At 41.0% G+C, this 22,490-nt stretch overlaps 1 protein-coding gene across 3 annotated transcripts in view; it reads left to right on the top strand.

Moving 5' to 3' along the window:
- The first annotated feature begins 2,929 nt into the window (after positions 1-2,929).
- The window catches only part of CHCHD3 (coiled-coil-helix-coiled-coil-helix domain containing 3), a 278,293-nt gene continuing 258,732 nt past the window's right edge, over positions 2,930-22,490 (top strand). For all 3 annotated transcript variants that reach the window (XM_044246586.1, XM_044246584.1, XM_044246585.1), the window contains exons 1-2: positions 2,930-3,177; positions 15,018-15,087. In XM_044246586.1, the coding sequence (XP_044102521.1) occupies positions 3,097-3,177; positions 15,018-15,087 (151 nt within the window). In that variant the 5' untranslated portion in view covers positions 2,930-3,096. The remainder of the gene's footprint in view (positions 3,178-15,017; positions 15,088-22,490) is intronic.

The raw sequence follows: 22,490 nt of genomic DNA, 5'->3' as shown, positions 1-22,490 counted from the left end.
AGCCCCATGGGGAGTCTGCTTCGCTCTCTGACCTTCTCCTCGCTTGTGCTCTCTCTCACTGTCTCTCTCTCTCAAATAAATAAATAAAATCTTTAAAAAAAAAATTAAAAAAAAAAAGATGCTTCTTTCCTATCAATGATAACAAAAAGAAACTTATAAATTGGTTGATTCACTAGCTGTACATTTTATCATACATGGTCACCTCAGGACATCCAAAAATCTTAGATGTTACAAAATAATGACACTTGTCCATAACAAACACAGGGACTTCATCAAAATGCACATCCAGACCTATAGTTATAACCTAAAATGGTCTTCTATATGTGGAGATAACTAGCAAAAAGCCCTTCCCTTCACCCCTCCTCTGCTCCCTCCACCATTTTAATGACCAAGCATAGGACTACATTTAGCTCTAAGAGGTGACTGACAGACACTCCCAGAACAGTCCTTCCTAAAAACTAACAAAAGGGCTTTCATAAAGGGAGTATTTTACTACTTCTACTTTTAATATACTTTGGGTATTAGGACTTGTTTATCCTTTGACACACAGCAACATTAACTAAAATGCACATACAGAACTTTAAAGACTCATGGGCACAGAACCCTTTGCTCCTCACTTCCTTCCTTGCCCCCATCCCCATCCCCTAGTGAACCCAGTGAACAGTCAGCATACTCTCCAAGACATCTTCTTTACCCATTCATCAGTTGTTGGATATTTGGACTCTTTCCATAGTTTGACTATTGTTGATAATGCTGCAATACACATTGGGTGCAAATAAACCTTCAAATCTGTATTTTTTTTATCCTTTGGGTAAATACGTCAGGGTGCAATTGTTGGATCATTAGGTAGTTCTATTTTTAACTTCATGAAGAACCTCCATACTGTTCTCCAGAGCAGCTGCACCAGTTTGCATTCCTACCAGCAGGGCAAGAGGGATCTCTTTTCTCCTCCTCCGTGTCAACAGCTGTTGTTTCTTGTGTTTTTAATTTGGATAGTTATAAATTCTTCATTGGTATGCATGCAGCTTGCATTATAAGTCCACCCATTCGGAGTATACAATTCAATGAGAGTCTATGTATAGAGTTCTGCAAACATCACCATAATCCAATTTTAGAACATTTTTATCACCATCCTCCCCGCTGCCCCCCCCCCCCCCCCCCCCCCCCCGCAAAAAGAAACCTTGTTCCAACTGCAAGTTACATCCTACCTCCTCCTAATCCTTGGCAGCCTAATTTGATTTTTTTTTCTATGAATTTCCCTATTCAGGACATTTCATTCAAATGGAGTCATAACAAAGTGATCTTTTATGACTGAGTTCTTTCACTTGATGGAACGTTCTTGAGGTTCATCCATATTGTGGCATATGTCAGTACTTCATTCCTTTTTATTGCTGAATAATATTCCAGTGCCTGGATACACTACATTTTGTTTATCCAACAGTTCATGGGACTTGAGTTGATGTGTTGCTGTTATAAATGCAATTGTTTTCTTAATTTCATTCTTGTTAATTGTTAGTGTATAGAAATATAGTTGATTTTTGTAAGTTGATCTTGTATCCTGCACCCTTGCTGAATTTTAAAAATTAGTTCTAGTAGTTTTTTAGTGGATTTCTTGGATTTGTGTATTTATAAGATCAAGCCATCTGTGAATAGAGATCGTTTTACTTTTTTTCCAATCTGGATGCTTCTTATTCTTAGGGTTTCTGCTCTCACCTCTCTTTAGTTTATGATGCCTCATGGTTCTGACTCAGTATCAGAGCTTCTCTCTTTGTTTTCTTTTCTTATGCTCTGAATGTTCAAGTTTAAATTTGAGACTGCAATAGCGAGATAAAGAAAAGGTAAAAGACATATAGAATCTGAGTGGCTCAAGTGTTTGCTATTGTTCTAGTTCATAGGTCTCTGACTAATTGAATGCTGCCTTGGGTTAGATGATCACCAGTAAGCTGTGGCCAGAGAGCAAGGGAGACCACAGGTTCTGCATGGCTCAAGAAATGTTTTTTAAAAGGGACTGTGGGCATGCTTGGCCTTGAGAGTGATACAGATAGGCCAATAATGTTATAGTAGGCATAACTTCTAAACTAGAAACTTTCTAAAATAGATTATCTCAACTTTGGTATAATTTTAATTCCTCCATTAATTTATTCCATTTCTATCAATCACTTAACTTTTCTTTGCCTCATTGTGTTATGGCTTAACTAGCTTGTGTAACTTAAGTGGAAGGAGACACAAGAAAATGAATGATTTGCATGCTTGTTGCAAATAACTTATTGTCTCTGTTTTCATGAATGCAGATTTGAAAACCACAGTATTTAAAATTTCACTGTACAAAGTAGAATCAGTAAAAGTAAAAACACTGTAGAAGTAAAAACAAAACTACATAGTACATAGTCCTCATGAGGTAAGGCCATAAGCCAACTCTTTTATTTTTGTTTTTATTTTTTTAAGGCTAAGACTAAAAAAATTGTTAAATTTTGTCTCCGCTTTTTATTGTCAGAAATCTAGGTATGGCTTCATTAAGAGAGTGCAGCTTCCTCATTAAACAAGGAGTTGCTTTAGAAGAGACCCTGTATATTTTAAATCACCAACCTAAATTTCTACAACAATATTTTCAAAGTATGTTTTGTGAGAGAAACGAACTTCTCTGAAAGTCGCTGGGTCAGAAACTTTCCGGATAGGAAAGACCACATCTCCCAGAATGCCATGCTCCCCTTGCACTCTGGATCTGAGGCGAGAACGTCCCAGCCACCAACGCCTGAAGAAGACTACAATTCCCAATACTTCCAGCGGCTGCGGAAGTCTTGTCAAACAGCACCTGTTGCCATAGCATCCGGGTCCAGGCCAGCCAATCCGAGCGCCTCTACCATGTAGAGGCGGGTCGTTCGTATCTCCGACCAACCGGAGGCATTTTTGTTGTGGAGCGTGACCGGAGGAGGCGGGAGCGGAGGACCGGCGCCTTCTCCTTGCTTCTTGGGGTCGTGGCCTTGCTCCCGCCGTGCGAGGAAAAGGTTCGGGCGTGTCCACGCGCGTGTGTGCGCGTGGGGCCTGAAGTGCTCGTGCGTCCGGGCTAGGTCTCTGCGGGGGGCTGAAGCAGGAGCCATGGGCGGGACCTCCAGCACCCGCCGGGTCACCTTCGAGGCAGACGAGAATGAGAACATCACCGTGGTGAAGGGCATCCGGGTGAGTGACAGTGGGCGGGCAGAGGGCCAGCACCCGGACTCGGACCCCAAACCTCCGACCTTCCCCGGACCCGGTCAGCCTGGTTCCCCCCGTCCCGGCCCCCAGGGTTGTCCGGCCCGAAGCCGAGTTCTCTGCAAAGAAGCTTGAAGTTTCAAGACTTGGGACATTCATTCAGAGAGATTTCCTAGTCGTGTGCCAAGTGCTGAGCACTGTGCTCAGGCGGGGGGGGGGTGCATTCCACGTTGAATTAGGCTCTCCAGGGGCTCGCAGTCCGGGTTGGACTGCATTGCTCCCTCGTTGTGGGACCTTACGGGAAGCCCCAGCCTTACCTTCTGTGAAATGGGGCTTCCCTTACTCCTCCTGGTTTCAGGAGCCCCCACCCTCATTTTGCACTGGCCTCGTTACCTCTCGAGGTGAATTGGCGTTTTGAGAAAACCTGCATCTGCTCTCGTCCGTTTCGTGCTTTCGCTCTGATACCACCACCCATTGCCACACGCTCACACACCCCATAGACTTCTGCTTAGGGTGACTTCTAGCTTCTTTGCTTTCTTTCACTTGATACCTCCACTTTCCCTTGTCTGTGGCCTGCCGCCTGAGTTTTGGACTAGGCCCAGTGGCTTGGTGACAAGTGTCTGCCAGCCCGAGAGGGCCCGAGACAGGCTTGCATATTTCAGACCGCTGGCGAGTTGTACAGTCAGTTCTCAGCTAGACCTTGCAGAGAAAGTTTTAACGTCCCCCGCATGTGCTTGACACATAAACTGAAAACTTGATTTTTCCCTAGGGTTTTTAGTACACCAGCGCTAACTTCATTAACGCGTTCTTCGCTGCACCTGAATTTGGAGCCGCTCATTTTTGAAAGTATGCTTGAACCTAGGAAGTAAAGCAGTTTCACTTCTGAATGTTTTAGAACCTTTTTAAAATATGTCCTCTTCTGTTATTAGACAACCACCATAAGTAAATGAAATGTGTAAATAATTTATAGTGTCTGTTATCAGGAAATAAAACTTCTTAAATACTTAAAATGTTTAAAAACTTTTACTCTGAACCTGTTACCTTGAGAAGAATTTATTAAAGTTTCCTTAATAGAAACTCAGACTGTGGAACTCAATTTTTGGTGTGTGACCACCATTTCTTTATATCATATTAATCAATGATAGCACCACATTTTGTAATAGAGTGAGGCTGCATTACATTGTCGTGGTTTAGTTTGTACTCTCTGGAGTAAAATAAAAACTACTATAAACTCTGAGTTGCATGCAGAAATTTGTTTAATCTTGCCTTAGGCTTTGACTGTTCCGTACCTGAAGGTGAAAGAGAAAAGTAAGGGAGACCAAAAGGAATTTTGGATGAGAAGGCACTGGCCAGAACAGTGTATAAATCCACGTTGTTTGCCCTAAAACAGACACATTGATGAAAGCAAACAAAATTAAAATTTGGTCACAGCACAGACATTCATACCAAGTATTAGGTAATAAATAGGATAAATGATGATTGGGTAGATCTTAGACCAAAATGGAGACACTGTTTAAAAAACTTTTTCTAAACCTTTTGGGTAAAAGAAGCTGTGTCTTTTGGCCACTCAACTTGACAGAAGTATTCTTTATTTTTGTCTTTTCTCACAGAGTACATTTTATTTTTATTATTATAATTCAGGCACACACCATGCTTCTTTTGACCTCTGCGCTTTACTTTTCTTCAGGATACACCCTTCACCTGGAATGCCCTTGCAGTGTTCTCCCACTTGCTTCAAGTCCTTCTTTTTCAAGGTTGATTTGCATCACTGTGGTTCAGTTTTCTCATCTGCAAAATGATGGGGCTTGAGCACTCACGATCGCTAAGATCCCTGATCTTTTCCAGTTCTGCAGTTCTGTGAGTCTGGCAGCACTCTACATTTCTCGTAGCCATACTCAGCCAATTGCAGTTTCCTCTAAAGATGACACACTCTTGAATTATTGAGTACTGAGTGGGTCATCCTGGACCCAGCAAGTTCTTCGAGGTCCTGGACAAAAGAGCATTAGCTTGGAGTTAAACAGACCTCCGTTAAAGTCGCAGATTAAACGTTTACTGTCTGCAGCTTTGGACAAATCGCTTCTTTATATTTGGTAAGAAGATGAGGTAAGGTAGCTAAAGCATGTAACATGTTGTAGTTTTTTTTTTTTAAGATTTTAAAAAATTTATTTGACACAGAGAGATCACAAGCAGGCAGAGAGGCGGGTGGCGGGGGCCGTGGTGGGGGGTGGGGACAGGCTCCCTACCGAGCAGAGAGCCTGATGGCAGGGCTCCATCCCAGGACCCTGGGATCATGACCTGAGCTGAAGGCAGATGCTTTAACCCACTGAGCCACCCAGGCTCTCCTCGTTGTAGATTTTTAATAAAAAGCTGCAGTTGCGATAAGGTTCCTTCTCATGCAATATTTGAAGATTCTCTGGAGATGCTATATAGTTAGTCTAGTGGCCAGAGCACTTGCTTTGGAACCTGGCCACCTGGTTTAGTCTTAGCTCTGGCTTCCACTAGGCTCTGTGGCCCAAGTCACTCTTCATTGTGTTTCTTTGTTCAGTAAGTCTAGATACTGTAGCCTGCTTGTGTCACATACGTATCAAACACTACTTTTGAGAAATTTGACATAATGTGTGCAAGCATTTAGTGTTCTGACAGGGTTTAGTGCTTAAATGAGTAGTAGCTATTATTAGAGCTGTTCAGAGGAATGGATTTATAAACTTACATTGAACTTAAAATAATGAAATAAAAATAAGAGCATGTTGTGCTCCCATAGGCATATCTAAAGATGTGGGCTGTGAAATAGGAGTCCTGTGTTCTGCAGCTGATCACCTGTGTGATTTTTCTTCAGGCATTTTGTGTATTTTTTCAGCTGATCTTTGTATTTTTCTTAGCTCTAACCAGTCCTCTTGTTTCCCTCTGAGGCATGGGGAAGGATAAGCAACAATTTTACTATCACAAGTGAGACACTGTTTCTGGCTTACGTGATTAAGACATGGTGCTGGTGAGGCCCAAACTTCGGTGTTGAACTGCAGATAGGTTCGTTCAACTTAGCTGAAGACAACATTCCAGATTTCCCCAATTGTCTGATATTGATGTCATCACTCATAAGAAATGAGTGTGGAGCAGCGATTCACAGACTCAGTCACCACTGGAAAACCAGTTCTGCATTCCACTGATAAGGATAGTAATTTCATCTTCATTTATCTTAATATAGGAAGAATAACATTTAGTAAGCAACATAAGGCTTTCAGTAACTAGGCTGTGTTTATTAATAGATAATGTGTTCCCAGATTTTTCTTGCTGAAAATGTCCTCAAGGGCTAGCAATTAAAGGACCTACTTACAATTTTAAGTTTAGAGTTTATTCTTCCCCACCAGGTGTTATTTTCATGGTATTTATAGCGTTTTGTTTATTTCCCTTTTCCTTAGCAATTGATAGCTTTCCCTCCACTTGCATAAAATCACCCATATTCTTACGCCTGGTTCCAACTTCAAATCTGAAACGACTCATGGTTTGGATGAAAGGCCACCCTCTTGCCTTGCCTTCCTCTCCAAGTCTAAAATAATTTCTAGGGATAGAAAGACTAGGCATTTTCATTACTCACATTACATGTGCTTAATAGGATTTTTCTGAGCACCTGCTGTGTCTGTTTGGAAGGTATACTTACCACTCAGTTTTTCGCTGGTTTATCTGAAACATCAAAGCTGTGAGTGAACTCTTCCAGAGCAAATGTCAACTTCAATGAGTATCATTTTCAAAGTAATATTTATCGTGCTTTCCAGGCATCAATGAATCTCTGCAACTGGCCTTGAAGTTGCAAGCACAAATTCATAGGTACCATACATGTGGTAGTGCGGATACTCAAATGGAACACACCTAAGGCTTTGGGAAAGTATTGGCAGTTGAGAGACCCTAAATGAAAAGATTATTTAATGTGAGATGTTGTCGAGGATTCTGGAGAGTGTATATTAACAGAAGCAACAAATCCAGTCAGTCATTGGGAATGTTGAGGGTTGTTGTTGAGGTAATTAAGCTAGCTGGTAGATGATTGGTCCCTTTCCAGTTTAGATTCTGTGACTTTCTTCGGAGAAAGTATCATGTTAAGCTTTCTAGGACTTTTCTTTTTAAAGCATCCTAAGATTTTAGACAGACAGTAGAAGTTCATTTCTACTAAGTTCATTTGCTAAGTGGCAAATTACATACATAAGCTAGAAGTTAATTATAGAAATCCATCTGTCCTTTCCCCTGCCATGCCCTTAAGTAAGTATTTAGGAGTAATATCTTCCAAATAATAATGGCAGTTTTTGGAGCCTATGTCTTAAAATGGTCGTTAAAAAAAAGCAAACCAGTACTCTCACAGAAGAGTACTACTCTATGCTATGCCACGTGGAAGGAAGACCAAGTGAGTCCTTTAGTCAGTTTGATTAAGGCATATCTGGAAGAGAAAAATATTATGAAGATGGGTGTGTGATTTGTTTCTGTCTCATATGGTTCCAGAATTTACCTCTTAGAAGGGCATCTTGGAAGGAGTTCCTCTTCTCCTTTTTCTCTGTTCCTTGAAAGTGGAAATACTTTTACCTCTTTGTCCCTCTTAAGCAGCCTCCTGTTTCTGAGAATACTGGATTCTGGAATGGTGGGTGATATGTTTATGCTCATTTTAGATAAGACCAGCCAAGGGGAGTGGGAAGATTTGAGTGGGAAGACCACAGCACATGTTGGTATGGTGAGTGGTAACAGCCTAGAACTTAGTAAGCCCCATTTCCTTAAGTTTTCCTTTAGCAGCAGTAGAGAATAGGGCAGATAATCAAAGTCAGTGGACTGAAGTCTGTGATGTTAGCAGGCCCTGGCCGTCTTCTCTTAGGTATCTGTTAGAGTAGAACAGTGTTTCTTTTAGTTTGCAGATGATTGTAAATCTCTAAACTATGGACTCTGTCCAGAACAATGTAATAAGCAGACTATTTTGCATACAGCTGAAGAACTAGTCTATACATCCCCGAGTCCATGGACCTCAGGGTATAATTCCAGAGTGTTGTGTGTGTGTGTGAGAGAGAGAGAGAGAGATATTTTACCATTCTTTGCTGCAAATACTTTTTACACATGGTATTTGCCTTGATGGGGAGTGCAGAGAGGTCTAGAAACCAGGTATAGTTGCTACAGATCTTTAAATAGGACAAAAGCTTTTCTAACAGAAGTACCCTGTTTAAGGAAAGATGTTTCCTGAAGAAGCTGCTTCTCCTGCGGAGGGCTGCTTCTCCAGTCCTTGCAGAAGCTTATGTTCTACCCCTGACCCTTTTTTGGGTCAGTTCACATCACAAAGAAGAGTTGTTCTGAAGCTACAGATTGTGTATGTAACCCCGACCAGCATGTCTAAATCTTGTCAGCTGCTTCATGAGTACCCCAGTTCACAGAGGAGATCAGGTGAGTGTGCCGGCCTGAACTCACTTCTGCAGCCAGAAGGTCAGCTCATCTGGTATTAACTGGAGATACAGAGGATAACACAGCATGGCCCTTGCCTTGTAGCACCTTGGCTGGGAACATACTGGGGATGGGGTGAATCGTACTTGAAGTAAGCAGAGGTACTACAGTCGGCTGCCACGGATGGGCCTTTGCAAGGGCCTGCGGATCCACTCAGGAAGACTGTAAGGGTAAAAGAGGGAGGTTGACTCTCCACACAGCCCTGCAGTATGTTTATCAACTCAAAAGATGAATTGTGCTCCTTCAGATGGCGTGCTGATAAATGTACTGAGATATAATCAAAGACCACGTTGGAAAATGTTTTGAATTGCTAATAGAATTTAATATTAAGGAGCAAGTTTTGAGGCATCAGGTAAGCCACAAAAGTGAAAGGAAACAATTAGTGATTAGGCTGAAAGAGACTCTGTAGCCAAAGAGCATGCGTAGGTAAGGATAAATGTGGAGATAGGGATCAAGGAGCACTTTATATAATCCTGCTGGGACGTAGGTAGCTGTTTCTGGCAATAACTGTAGCCCAGGTCTTCATGTACTGTGTAGCGAAGGGGCTCGGCACAAACTCATCCGTTGGGGGATGGACTAAGATGAACTGATCAGTCGAGGTCCCCATGACTGGAGCTGTATTGGTAGTATCTTTACCAAATGTGTGTGTGGCATGTTAGAGTTTATAATGCACCTGCAGTCCTCCCTATAGCTTGGGCTTAGGTTTCTTCAGTTTCAAACAAGGAAAATGAGGCTGATGGAGATGACTTCCTTAGGACTGTATAGCTAGGGGGTGGCCAGGGCACTTTCCTCCGTTCAGGTTAGCCTTGGATTTTGCTATTAAGAAATGATATTCGAGGCTGCTTTAGTCACCGGAAGGAGTTTTGTAGTGTTCATTTTGAAAGTAGCCATAAGTAATGGCAATATGTGAATTTTTTTTTTAAGATTTAAAAAAAAATTTATTTGACAGAGATCACAAGTAGGCAGAGAGGCAGGCAGAGAGAGAGAAGGAAGCAGGCTCTCTGCCGAGCAGAGAGCCCGATGTGGGACTGGATCCCAGGACCCTGAGATCATGACCTGAGCCAAAGGCAGAGGCTTAACCCACTGAGCCACGCAGGCGCCCTGGCAATATGTGAATTTTGATGAAAAGTAGATGAAGTGGTATTCAGAAGAAAGGGTAGCCAGTCTCCAATACAGATGAAAACTTACAGCTAACACTTGATTTTTAGCAAACATGTTCACTTTCTGATTGGGTAGAATATATATTTAGGGTAGTTGTAATTCTTTGACTTTGGCCTGAACTATAGAAATAGAAATTAAAATTAAAATTATATACATATATATGTGAAATTAACTTTGCAAACATGACAAATTATAAACATATTAACTATGTAACATACGATAATAAGCAATATTAATTATAAACAATATTAACAATATAATAAATTATATTAAGTGTGTAACATATACAATATGTTGTATATAATTGTATAATCCACGGTATATATAGTAGTATACGATACACAGTATATAATATGTGTAGTGTATTATAGAGTACTGTATTTTTTTTTTAATTTTCACAGTTTATTACTACTAAGTGGCTATACAATCAGGCAAGTCACTGAACTTCTTTATTCCTTATTTTCCTCTTTAAAACAAAGAGATTAGAATAGATAATTGCTAAGAGTCCTTCCATGGTAGGATTCTGTGCTTCTGAAGGAATATCTTGTTGATCTATTGAATTTTCCATATATCAAGAAAACTGATATTAATTAAAATAGCACAGCTAAGCTAATCCTGCCCTATGTGAAAAAACACAAAGACTGTGTTAAATCTCAGCTTCCCTAACTTTACTAGATCCATTCTCCTTTTAGCCAGACCTATGAATAGCCCATGACATAGCACACATATCTTAATTACATAAGTTATTTAAAATTATACTATTATTATTAAAATATATTAAGTCTATGCCACAGTTTTCCTGTATAGAGTACTATAAAATGGCCTATGAATACATATGATATGTAGTATATTATATTATATATTGAATGAGCTTTAAAATCGCTTTAAGATTCTAAAACTTTATACTTGATCTTAGCCAAAAGGCCGAGAAGCTATTAAAGATTCTAAAACTTCAGTAAGCCTCATTTTATCTCCTTAAGAGGAAGTGGATTTATTTTCACATAGGATTGTAGGGGTGACAGAGAAAGCACTGGACTAGAGATTGAGTGGGGGTTGCTTCTTATCCTGATGCTACCAGTAAGTGGATGTTACTCAGGACTTTTTCCTCATCTATAAATTTGAGAGGATTGTGGTCAGTCTTAAAGGGTTTTTTCCTAAGATGTATCTCAGCTTTGCAGATGAGTTTAAGCAGCAATGTCAGTGGCTGTCAGTTGTTAGGAAAGAAGCAGCTGACCCTGACATCTCCAAATAGAAAGTTCCTTGGCATTGTCCTTTCTAACTTCCATTTCTCTTCCGAGAGGAGTCTTGGGATTTTCCTCCAAAGACCCCAGGTTTTGAGCTGTAGTCTTTCCATTAACCGTATCCCCTGCATTCTGGTTTTGGTCCTGAGATGTTAGTAACTGCTCAGGTACAAACTGTTTTGTTCACTCTTATTATCACAAGGGCCTTAATTAGTACTTGGCCTGGTAAACATTTAGTGAATGACTTAGTGATATACAGGAGCTCATGGTTTTGTGGAAAGGCAAATACTTGTTCTGTCGTGGAGTGCCATGTTGGGAGATTGGTGCAAGATGTGGGGGGGCACGAATAAGGGTAGCCTTGGGTTGGCAGAGTTGGAATGGAGTGGGGAAGTGATTTGGGCAGAGAAGGCGTTAGGATGTTTGAACTGGGTTATGAAAGGTGCTTCCCTGCCACGGGGCCAGGGGAAAAGGCAGTGCGGCCATGTGTAAAAGTAAAGAGACAGCATCCAAAAAGTAGCCAGTATGGGTAGAGAACGAGGTAGGAAGTAGTTAAGCAAAGGGCTGTGGAAATTGAGGTTGGAGAGTTAGGCCATGACCAAATGATGAGGAAGTCTTGAATGCTGTGCAGGAGAATTTGGACTTCTCTGTCAACAGAAGGTATGAAGGACTTTGAAGCAGCGAGTTACCATAATCAGATTTGCATTTTAGGAGGATTATTGAGGGTACCATGAATTAGGCCAGGGGAAGGGGGATGAGAGAAGAAATGTGTTCTTTGAATATTTAGGGGTTGAGGAATTTACAGCAAAGAGAATGAGGGAGAACGAAGAGTCGAAGCCAAGTCCTTTGTTCTGATTTGGAAAGCTGGATGGAGGTGGGGTCATTAATGAGTAAAGGAAAGCAAGAGGAAGAAGAGATTTTGGCAAACATGAATTCAGTTTAGGACGTGTTGGGTTTGAGGCGTTTGTGGTCTGTCCAAGAGGAGGTGTCCTTCAGGCAGTTCAGTGTATAGGTCTAGCTTTTGGGACACACAGGTCTTGGGCTGGAGATAAAGGATTTAGAATGCGTTAATTGATGAACTGCAGTTACAGGTCAAGGGAGTGGATGAGACGACCAACAAGAGCACTTAGAGTGAGAAGAGAATAAAGGCAAGGAAGCAAATGTGGGGCCTCTGGCGTTGAAGGGTAGGCAGGGAAGGGGAAGCCTGCAGCAAGATGGAAGATACGGCCAGAGTCCGAGGGCAATCAGGGTAGTGGGAGGTCAGAAGAACCAGTGGACGGGTTTCCACAAGGAGACAGTGACCAAAGGTGTTAGATACTAAAGGGAAGCCATATAACTTAGGTGTTTTATAAGTATAAAAGTTATTTATATAAATACAAAATATTTGTTTGGTCACGTGACTTTTACAAGAACACCGCTGTGTTGGGGTATAAGCTAGATAGATAGTAGTGAATCAAGGAAATGGAAGTGGGAAGGTCCCTGTGGGTGGAGGAGAAGGATCGACCAGTTATGTGGCCCAGAAACCTAGATGTCCTGATGACTTCTGCTTCACTTCCACATCTGATCAGACCCTGAATCTGCCTGTAAAACAGGGTACCTGAATGGAACCTTGAGACTCAGACTTCCTGGGTTTGAATCCTGGCTCCATTATTGATCAAATGTAAAATCCAGAGCAGATATATAATCTAGCTGTGTTTCAGCTTCTCACCTATACAGTGGCGATAGTAAAACTATCTATTTCCTATGATTGTTAGGGATTAAATGAGGAAAGTGTTTTGTTTAGTGTAATGTCTGGCACATAATAAGGAATTGGTGAATGTTAGCTATTTTGAATCCTAAGTATCTTTTGAATGTGTTCCCTTTGGAGTATCATAATAGTTTTTTTTTTTTTTTTGTAACAGCTTTATTGTGTAATTTACATATTATACAATTCACCTGTTTCTGCATACAAAAATTTTTAATAAATTTACTGAATTGGGGCGCCTGGGTGGCTCAGTGGGTTAAGCCGCTGCCTTCGTCTCAGGTCATGATCTCAGGGTCCTGGGATCGAGTCCCGCATCAGGCTCTCTGCTCAGCAGGGAGCCTGCTTCCTCCTCTCTCTCTGCCTGCCTCTCTGTCTGCTTGTGATCTCTCTCTGTCAAATAAATAAATAAATAAAATCTTTAAAAAAAAAATAAATTTACTGAATTGTACAATCATCAGCACAATCCGGTTTTAAACATTCCCATCAAACCAATAAGATCTCATTTTATAGTTAATCCAATAAGATTATAGTTAAACCAATAAGATGCCCATTTTATAGTTAATCCCCATTCCTATTCTAGCCTTAAGCATCTACCTCTCTACTCTCTATCAATGCAGAGTTGCCTTTTCTGGGCACTTCATATAAATGGAATTATACAGTATGTGGCCTTTTGTGTCTGGCTTTTCCCCCTTCATTGTTGTTTAGGTCTATCCATACTGTAGCATTTATCACAACCTCACTTCTTTTAGTGCTGATTTTTATTCCATTGTATGGACACACAATGTTCTGTTTATCTCTTCACCAGTGGACGGACATTTGCTTGGTTTCACTCCTGCTATCTTATGAATAATGCTGCTCTGAACACTCCTGCACGAATCTTTGTGTGGACATATGTTTAATAGCTTCCTAATTGGTCCTTTAGCTTCCTTCAGGGGTCCTCCTGCTTCTGTTCTTGTCCCCCTCCAATCTGCTCTCTACACTGTAGCTAGAGTGATCTTTCTAAAAAGTAAGTCCGATCTTGTCACCGCCCTGCTTAAAATCTTCCAGAAGTGCCCAGTTGTTCTCAGAATCAGTTTAAACTGTTTCCCTTGAAGGGTTTACTAGGCGTCTTCAGAATCTAAAGAATCTATTTCCCTTTGCATCCTTTCTCACTATTTCCATTTCCCCCTCCTCAGCTTCCTGCTTCAGCCGTTCTTCCCGTTCATTCATAGTTGTTTCAATCATTTATTTAGCCCCTCATCCAGTTAACCAGCTTATTGAGGCTCCAGGGACATAATAGGACAGCCAAATGCTAGCTTGCACGGAGCTTCCTTTTGAGTGTAAAAGGCAGACACACAAGAATGCCTCACACAGTGGCAAGTGCAATAAAGGAAATAAAAAGAATGGTATGATAGTAACTTGGGGGCTGAGGACTCTCAAAGCCTCTGCCTTATTGCAAACTGCCTACTTGTTATCTGTACTTGGTGTCTGATGGTGGCAAGCCCTGTTTTTTCATCTATAAGGCCATGTGTTTCCCTCTTCCGGGAGTACTGTTATGCTACGTTTTCTCTTCCTAACACCTGTTTATCTTTCCCAGCGCCACGCCCAAAGCCTGGCTAGATGTCCTGTCCATTATGCTTTCTGTTTACTTCCATTCCAGGCCCGCTGACTTAGGTGGTGCCCTTCCCATTACATTTCACTGCCTGACGATTGTTTCTTCTACTCTACTTTAAGCAACTTGATGACTATGAAATACCCCAAGTCTAGTCTAGTTCCTGGCACAGATGTGGTGCATAATAAAATCTGTTGAAAGAGCAATTGTTTGTGATTAGCTTGAACAGGAGCGAGGGAAGGATACCATTTCCTCTGGGACTGGAGGGAAGGAAGAAGCTAAGACCTGTTGCTTGCAAAATTAATTTGTAGGATTAGGGGAGGAAAGTCGAAGGAGTTTTCTTGGCTTACGTTTTCTCAAAGATTATATTTTAATGCACTGTACAAAATGAGGAGGGGAGTTATTTATAATGAGCAATTAACAGCATTAGAAGAAATAAAGAAATAGTGCTGTGGGGTGCATCTTGAAATCTTAAAACTGCTCTTCCTTGCTTCCGGTTTCATAGCTATTAGATTTCTTTAGGCCTTTTGTTATACATATTGATGTGGATGACTGCATTACTTGGATGCTGTGGTACCATTTTCTTTCTTGTTTTTTTGTAATTGATTTTGTTTTGATGTTGCCTTTTCAGCTTTCGGAAAATGTGATTGATCGCATGAAGGAAACCTCCCCATCTGGTTCGAAGTCTCAGCGGCATTCTGGTGCGTATGGTGCCTCTGGTATTTCAAAATTTTAATTTTAGAATTTTTAGTAGGAAAATTGAGAGATAAAAGTTTACTTGATAGTCAATTCTTTCGCACTTCTTTCTCTCTATTGTTATCAGGATGTTTGGCTTTTTATATGGAATTACTAGAAATCAGTACTAAGGTTTCTTTGAAAACATTTTGTAAGAAAAGGAGAATGAATTCACTGTTAAGCAGTCTTGGGAGGATTTTTTTCCTCATCCAGCTTCTGAACCCTCTATTAAGCTTTGGCAGGTTATGTCTTATCTTTTGTGAAATGGATTACTTATGGGAATATTAGAGACTTAGGAGCAAATATTTATACTAAAATGAACTCAGAAACAATTGATTTACTATTTGCAAATTGCAAACTATCTCCAGTGCTTTAATTTTCTAATAGATTTCTTCTAAGTTTATAAACAGTTTATTTCTCCTCTGTCTTAATTATTGATGAAAATAAGACGTTAAATGACATTTATAGAGAATTATTAAGCCTCATTTTATCTGTGGATCCTGTGGGATAAGAAACTATCTCCCTATCCTTTGCTCTCCTCTACCCCATCCATTTATTTGTCCAACAAATATTTATTGAGCACCTGCTATGTGTCTGGTCCTGTTCTTGTTGCTGCCCAGTTTGATGGATGGACATGTTTATTTATTGGAGAAATGGTAATGAGAAAATAATCGAGATGATTAATCTTGGTCTAAGTAGTTTCTGTGTTTATTAGGAAGGGTGTTGTATGGCAGATCTGCCTCCAGACTGAAATACATGGAGAAAGATGGGATGCTGCCCAAATGCCATTCACTTGGGGACAGTTGTGACCTTACTAATCATGACTTGTAACCATGAATTGAGCTTCTGATATGTTTAAAGCAGAGGCTAAGAGATGAATAAGAAATAGTCGAGTAATAAGTCATGAATAAGAAGTAGTTCTTGCGCTTATGAAACTCCTTTTTCAGTGGGAGCATTAAGAGGGGTTCACTGATTATAAAGTTAGAAAGTGACCACTCCCTCCTTGCTGGAAATCCTTTCTTTGGCTTCTGGACCACACTGTTGGTTTTCCTCCCACCTTACTGGCATCTTCAGCCCAGTTGCCTCTGCTGAATGCCACTAAGGAATCTCATGCACTTGTGTGGCTTTTGCATGGTGGTGCAGCTGTGTGGGACTCCCACCGTTGTATCGCTGGCCCTGACCTCTCCCTGAAACAAAACGTAGACAACTACCTACTTGAAATCTCCGCTTTCAGATCCTTAACGTAACATCTCCAAAACAAGCCTTTCTGTTAAAGACTTGCTTTTCCGTGTCTTTCTCAGTAAATGGCACAGGTGGTCAAGCGCCAAATCTGGGCCCTGTCCTTTCCTTCCTCCTTTCCTTAGGCCATAAGCCAGGTCTGTCTGTCTGTCTGCAGCACACATCTGTCTTTGTGGCTGCAGTCCTGATGCAGACAAGCAGCGGCTTGCACCTTGCCTTCTTAGGGGCCTCGTAACTGGCTCCCTTTTCCTCTCTCATCCCCTTACACTTTGCCATGTGATCTTGGAAACTGGGCCTTAGCAATCTTGGAGAAAAAAAAAAAAATAATCAGTCTGTGTCACATCCCAGTGGTGGCTCTCCATGGTACATGGACTATAATTTGAACAGCTTTCCCTGGCTTCCATGGAGGCACACCATGACTGGACTCTGTTTTTCATCTCATCATTTATCATCTCCTACCACCCTTCTTTTACTTGTGCACAGTGGCTGCCATCTCCACCAGAAGATAAGCTCCAGGGACCTTGTCCCTTGTCTGTTTGTTCACAGCAGAATTCCCAGCTCCTAGGATAGTTCCTAGTGCTTATACATATATATATATATATATATATTTTTTTTTTTTTTTTTGAGAGAGAGAGAGCAGGTGCACATGTGAGTCGGGGAATGGAGGCACAGAGGGAGAGAATCTCAACCAGGCTCCACGCCCAGCATGGAACCTGACATGGGGCTTGATCTCACAAGCTTGAGATTGTGACCTGAGCCGAAGTTGAGAGTCGGATGCTTAACCAACTAAGCCATCCAGGCACCCCCATTATACATTTTAAAAGTAGCTACTCATGATCATTCTGGAATATAATTCTATTAATTTAATTCAGGTGACATTTATTGAACATCCACTATTATGCAAATAATCAGGGTCTGTGTTTTGAGAGGACACAGAAACAGAAAAAAAAAAATCTTTCCTTTCAAAAAGTTTAGGGTTTTTGGGCAGAAACAACTAAATATATAAGAAAGACAGAAGCATAGGGTCGCCTGGGTGGCTCAGTGGGTTAAGCCTCTGCCTTTGGCTCAGGTCATGATCCCAGGGTCCTGGGGTCAAGCCCCACATTGGGCTCTCCGCTCAGCAGGGAGCCTGCTTCCTCCTCTCTCTCTCTGCCTGCCTCTCTGCTACTTGTGATCTGTCTGTCAAACAAATAAATAAAATCTTAAAAAAAAAAAAAAAAGGCAAGAAGCATAAGAGAGACCTAGACAGAATAACTTTTGGTGTATAGATATTTTTTTAAGTTGGAGTTTGATCTAAAATATGATTCGTTCTAGGTAGATTCCTTTTCTGCCTATTGTGTTGGGGAGAGAGGATGATAATGGTGAGGACAGTGAAGAAATAATGAAAGAATAGTGATAAATAATACTTAAATAATGCTATTCGTGTGCCTGGCACTCTGCTAAGATCTCATTTGATCTTACAACCCTATGAAGAAGGGACAGTTATTGGACTGTTTTACATAGAAGGAAACGGAAACTTGACATGATTAATTTTCTTGCCCAAAGTCACGGAGCTGGTAGGCAATGGAAGCGATGGTTGAATTCAACTGTCTTTGACTCTGAGCCACTCTGTTTTATTATAAGTTGTAGGACACTTTGCTAATTTTTATGGAAGGAAAGTGACAGAATCTAAATGGAGGGAAAGAGTTCCCTTCTAGTGAAATGCTGTTTGAGTATAGAAACAACCTTCTTTCTGTAAGCAATTGTTGCTTCTAGCTTTTTCCCACATTGGTTCTCATTGAGTAATGTGTGGTAGGAGAGGTATTTTCCTTCTCACATTGGTTTCTTGAACTGATACTTTGAGAGAGTGGGAATGAGTGGGAAGGCTCTCTGTGAATGGTCTGGCCTGCGGGCATGATTGGACATTGTGGTGCACCCTGGTTGTGCTGAGGGATCTGTCCCTTCCCAGTTCTAGGTTTGACACGACCGATGGATGCTGGTCCCTGACCACCCTGGGCACTGAGCACTCTTGGAATGCCACCTCATGTTTTGGTGGTCAGGCTAGAGGTGAACTCCAGATGGTAACTGCTACTCACATGTGGCTGTGAAGAGTTAAATTAAAATTAATGAAAATAAAGTAAAACTGACATTTTAGCTCCTCAGTTGCACTTGTCCCATTTTAGTGCTCAGTAACCGCATGCAGCTGGTGGCTGTCTTGTTGGACAGTGCCGGTACATTGTGCAGAAAGTTCTTTTGCACAGTCCGGTCTGGAATACATCAGGGCATGGCTTTGGGACCTTCATCAGATGATTTTAATGACGTGATGGAGGTCATGGAGCTTGATGGCACTGTGTGTTACTGAATCTTGTTGCCTGCCTTTCCCACATCCCAGCTCCTCCCCCAGGACCGTGGGTAAATGGACCCTTCTGGGAATATGTCTCTGGGGTGTACTGTCTTCCCCGCAGTCTATAGAAAGCTTCCTGACCCGTGTGTTGTGGGTGTTTTGGAGATATTGATTCCCTGAACTCTCGAGTAGCTGGGGAACACCTGTACCCTCACGTCCCACCCAAATACTTGCCTTTTCTGCCTGTACCATGATGTGGTACACAATGCAGCCCTCTGAGTAGACTATCTCCCTAACCTCTTCCAACCCAACTCGAGAGAAGAGCCAAGGTCTGGTATGCAGTTTTGAAATGATCTTGCCTTTAGATTAAGAATGCAATTAGGCTATGATTGTGCAAATTAACAGAGATTTATTCTTCTTAAAATTATAGAAAAAGTATTTATAAAAGTAGAAAGCCTCAATTACGTTCTTTTCTGCATTTGTCTCATTTGGGGGTTTCGGTTAATACTCAGTAATAGATTTCTTAAGATTTTTAACTTAGATGTGTTATGAAATAATTTTTCAAGTCTATAAAATATATTGATAAAAATGTCACCAGCCTTTTCTACATTTTTCAGTGTCAAGTAAATTATATATTAAATGTGAGTTGAATTTTTAATATTCATTAAAATGCCTTCTTCCTCATAGGAGTCTAATTCGTACCACCCCTAGGCTATTCATACGTGTGGATATAGGGCAGCGTGTTTGATGGACCGAGAGCCTTGAGATTTCTGTATATAGGAACTAAGTTTTGTGATATATATAGTTTCGAGAATATAATTTATGTTATAAGAAAGTGAGTTCCTCCAAAGATTTTACTGAAGCTTTTCTTTTGCGAAACCTTGAACCAGATCAATGAGTCGTTGCAATAAGTATTTGCATGTAAAGCTGTTCAGGCAAAATAATATAATATGTGACACACGGCAGATTGTAATGCCACTTTAATAAATGAATGTGCTCTAAAGAACTTAACTGTGTCCTCGCTGCCTCAGACTCTTCGCTGTGTTAATGTGTTATCCCAACTGTTGGTATGCTTTTACACCAGGGAGTTTTTTTAAGGCTGTCTTAAGGAGATACTGTTGTACTAGTTTTATATTGACCTTTTCATTAACATCTTGCATCTTTTGATTTTAAAAACCATTGTTGGATATTGATTTTCTTCACTTCCACCCCGATCCTTCAATTTTTCTGGCTTATGGGGAGGTCAGACCTCTCATGCTTGACCATACCTGATGTTGAGGAAACTCTGTCCCCAAATCGATAGGGAAAAACCAGGCAGGAAATGATATTAGGACACTATTTGTCAGTTTCCCAAGACCCTAGCAACCAGATGAAAATGAAGCATCTGGAGAAAAAGACAAATGAACTCCCTTTTATCATTATCCTCCCTGTGCAAGTTTCTCTGTACATTTCTTGTCATTTTAAAAAATAAGAAAGATTTGCCGATTTGTGTTAAGTACATCACTGAGATCACTAAGTATTTGGCAGCCTTAACAAATTGCAGGAAACCAATTTAAGCTGGAACTAGAACAGCCCAAACTAAACAACCAATTTAGGGAAACAGATTCATCTATATGTTCTATGTGTTTTTCTCCTAGAATCTGGCCCTCTTAGTTATTTTTAAACAGCTCTTTAAGGCCTATTTAGATATAACACAGTAGGGAGAGATCACAGTAAACAAGTTGTGCTTGTTCCTTTGACTTGAGTTGCAAGAAAGAATGTCTAGGTTTCCAACTTTTCACATACAAAACTCTTTTGATGTCAGTTTCTCAACTCTGCACTTTTTGTGCCATAGTAGATAATTTGTCTGACAGTTACTAAAAGGAAGTTATAATATGTATACTATTGACTTGGAGGTTTTATTTATTTATAAAGATTTTACTTATCCATTTGTCAGAGAGAGAGAGAGAGCGAGCGCACATGCATGAGGGTGAGCACAAGTAGGCAGAGGCAGAGAGAGAAGCAGACTCCCTGCTGAGCAAGGAGCCCGATGTGGGACTTGATATGAGGGTGGTGGGATCATGACCTGAGCCAAAGGCAGCCACTTCACAACTGAGCCACCGAGGCACCCGAGCTTAAAGGTTTTAAATGAGATTCTGTAGTCAGTATATTCTGCTCTTAAAAAAGTAAATCCATAGTCTATGTTTAAAGGGTGGTTGAACTCATATTGTTAATTCCATCCATCAGCAAGTACGAGCATGGCAGCGATCTTTGGCTTCACGGAATTGTTCCTTTGGTCAAAACCTACTTAACATTATACTGTAATAGATAAGTACTAGTTTAATACCCTTCACCTGCTCAGTTCATGTTTTTGAGTTGGCGAATTTGTAAGAGAGGTAGAATATGTAAGAAGTATAGAAAGTGTTTTAGGAACTCAGAGAAGGTCAAGAGCTTGGGCAGATAGGTCACGGGGTGGGGGGTGTTGGTGTTGAAGGTGTTCAAGAGTGTCAGTACACAGACCTGAGTAATTTAGAGGAAGGGTACATGAAGGGTAAGGGAAGGAAGACGGGGGAAGTTAAGGAGTTCCCTTTTATCCTGTAGGGCCTAGTGGCTACTGAGCACTTCCATTTAATTTTAGGATTCCAGTATAGAAAGTTGCATTCGTTGCTACTTTTCAAATACACTCAGATATTAATAACGCTTTTATGGCTAAAAAATGCAGTGCTGATTTTCCCATTGATATTTTTATATTTAACAAATCTAAATTGTAAGAATATATGTTTTCTACTAGACTGCTAAATAAAATCATTTTCGTTTTCATGAAAAAGCAAGCAGCCTTGTAAGCATTTTTATTTGTCCTTAATCTGCCCTATGGCAAAAAATTAAAAAAAAAAATTAAAAAACCCCCAAAACAAAGTTGCCCTTAGCTGCTTGAGGTGGTGTAGGGCACAACAGATGATTTCCAAGCAGGGCAGATGAAATGATGCCAGTGGGTTCTTGGATAAAGTAGAGGATGTGTTGGAAGTTAGAGACGGGGACGGCCACCTCGTGCGGTGGAGATGGAAGGGACCAAGGCAAGGAAGCACGTGTCTGGGTCTGGTCCTGAGGCCACTGGGCTGGTTAGTGGCCTTCCTGGCTGGACTTGAACTTCAGTCCTTGCTCTCCTTGGTCTAGGGCACCTTCCTTGGTGTCCCTTGATTTGTCACTCTTTTGTTATATTTATTTTTGAGAAACCCGCATAAATTTAAACTTACTTTATTTTAAAATTGAGAGCAATGGTTCCATCTTAAAAATGGCATAAAAAAATCATTGGCAGTGTGGATGGTGACACAGGCGTCATGCAGAAAAGAAAAAGCTCCAGCTGTAGAGGAAAGGGATTAGAGATGCTTAGTAGGTTCTGAAATGCTGGGAGTCACACCTTCCCATAGTTTTCTGTGACTTAGGACTTTGCCCTCTGATTTCTGGGTTAACTGGTTGACTACTGGCTGAGCTGCTTTTTATGACGTCTTCCGAGGCCCGTGCCCTGTGATTGGTGTAGCGTAATTGCATTAGTGTTTCCAAGGAGTATGAAGTCAGGTGGGCCAGAAATTCCTTACCTGTTCCTTCTTTACTAGAAAGAAGAAGCTGTTTTCTTAGGTGCATTGCATACCGCAGATTAGAAATACAGGAACGCCATGGGGTCTCAGTACTCAGGAGCTGGAAGGAAGGAATGTCAGTGACCACAGGGAAGGAAGGAGCAAAGCTGTATTGAAGAAGCGCCCCCCTTACTGCTGCCGTAGATTTTGACACTGATGTGAATCGTGGGACAGTGGATTGTGTTTTCTCATA

Source organism: Neovison vison, chromosome 4 (genome assembly GCF_020171115.1).
Source record: "Neovison vison isolate M4711 chromosome 4, ASM_NN_V1, whole genome shotgun sequence".
Classification (NCBI taxonomy): Eukaryota; Metazoa; Chordata; class Mammalia; order Carnivora; family Mustelidae; genus Neogale; species Neogale vison.
The sequence above is the reverse complement of the archived record's forward strand: the minus strand, read 5'-3'. Positions and strand labels throughout refer to the sequence as shown.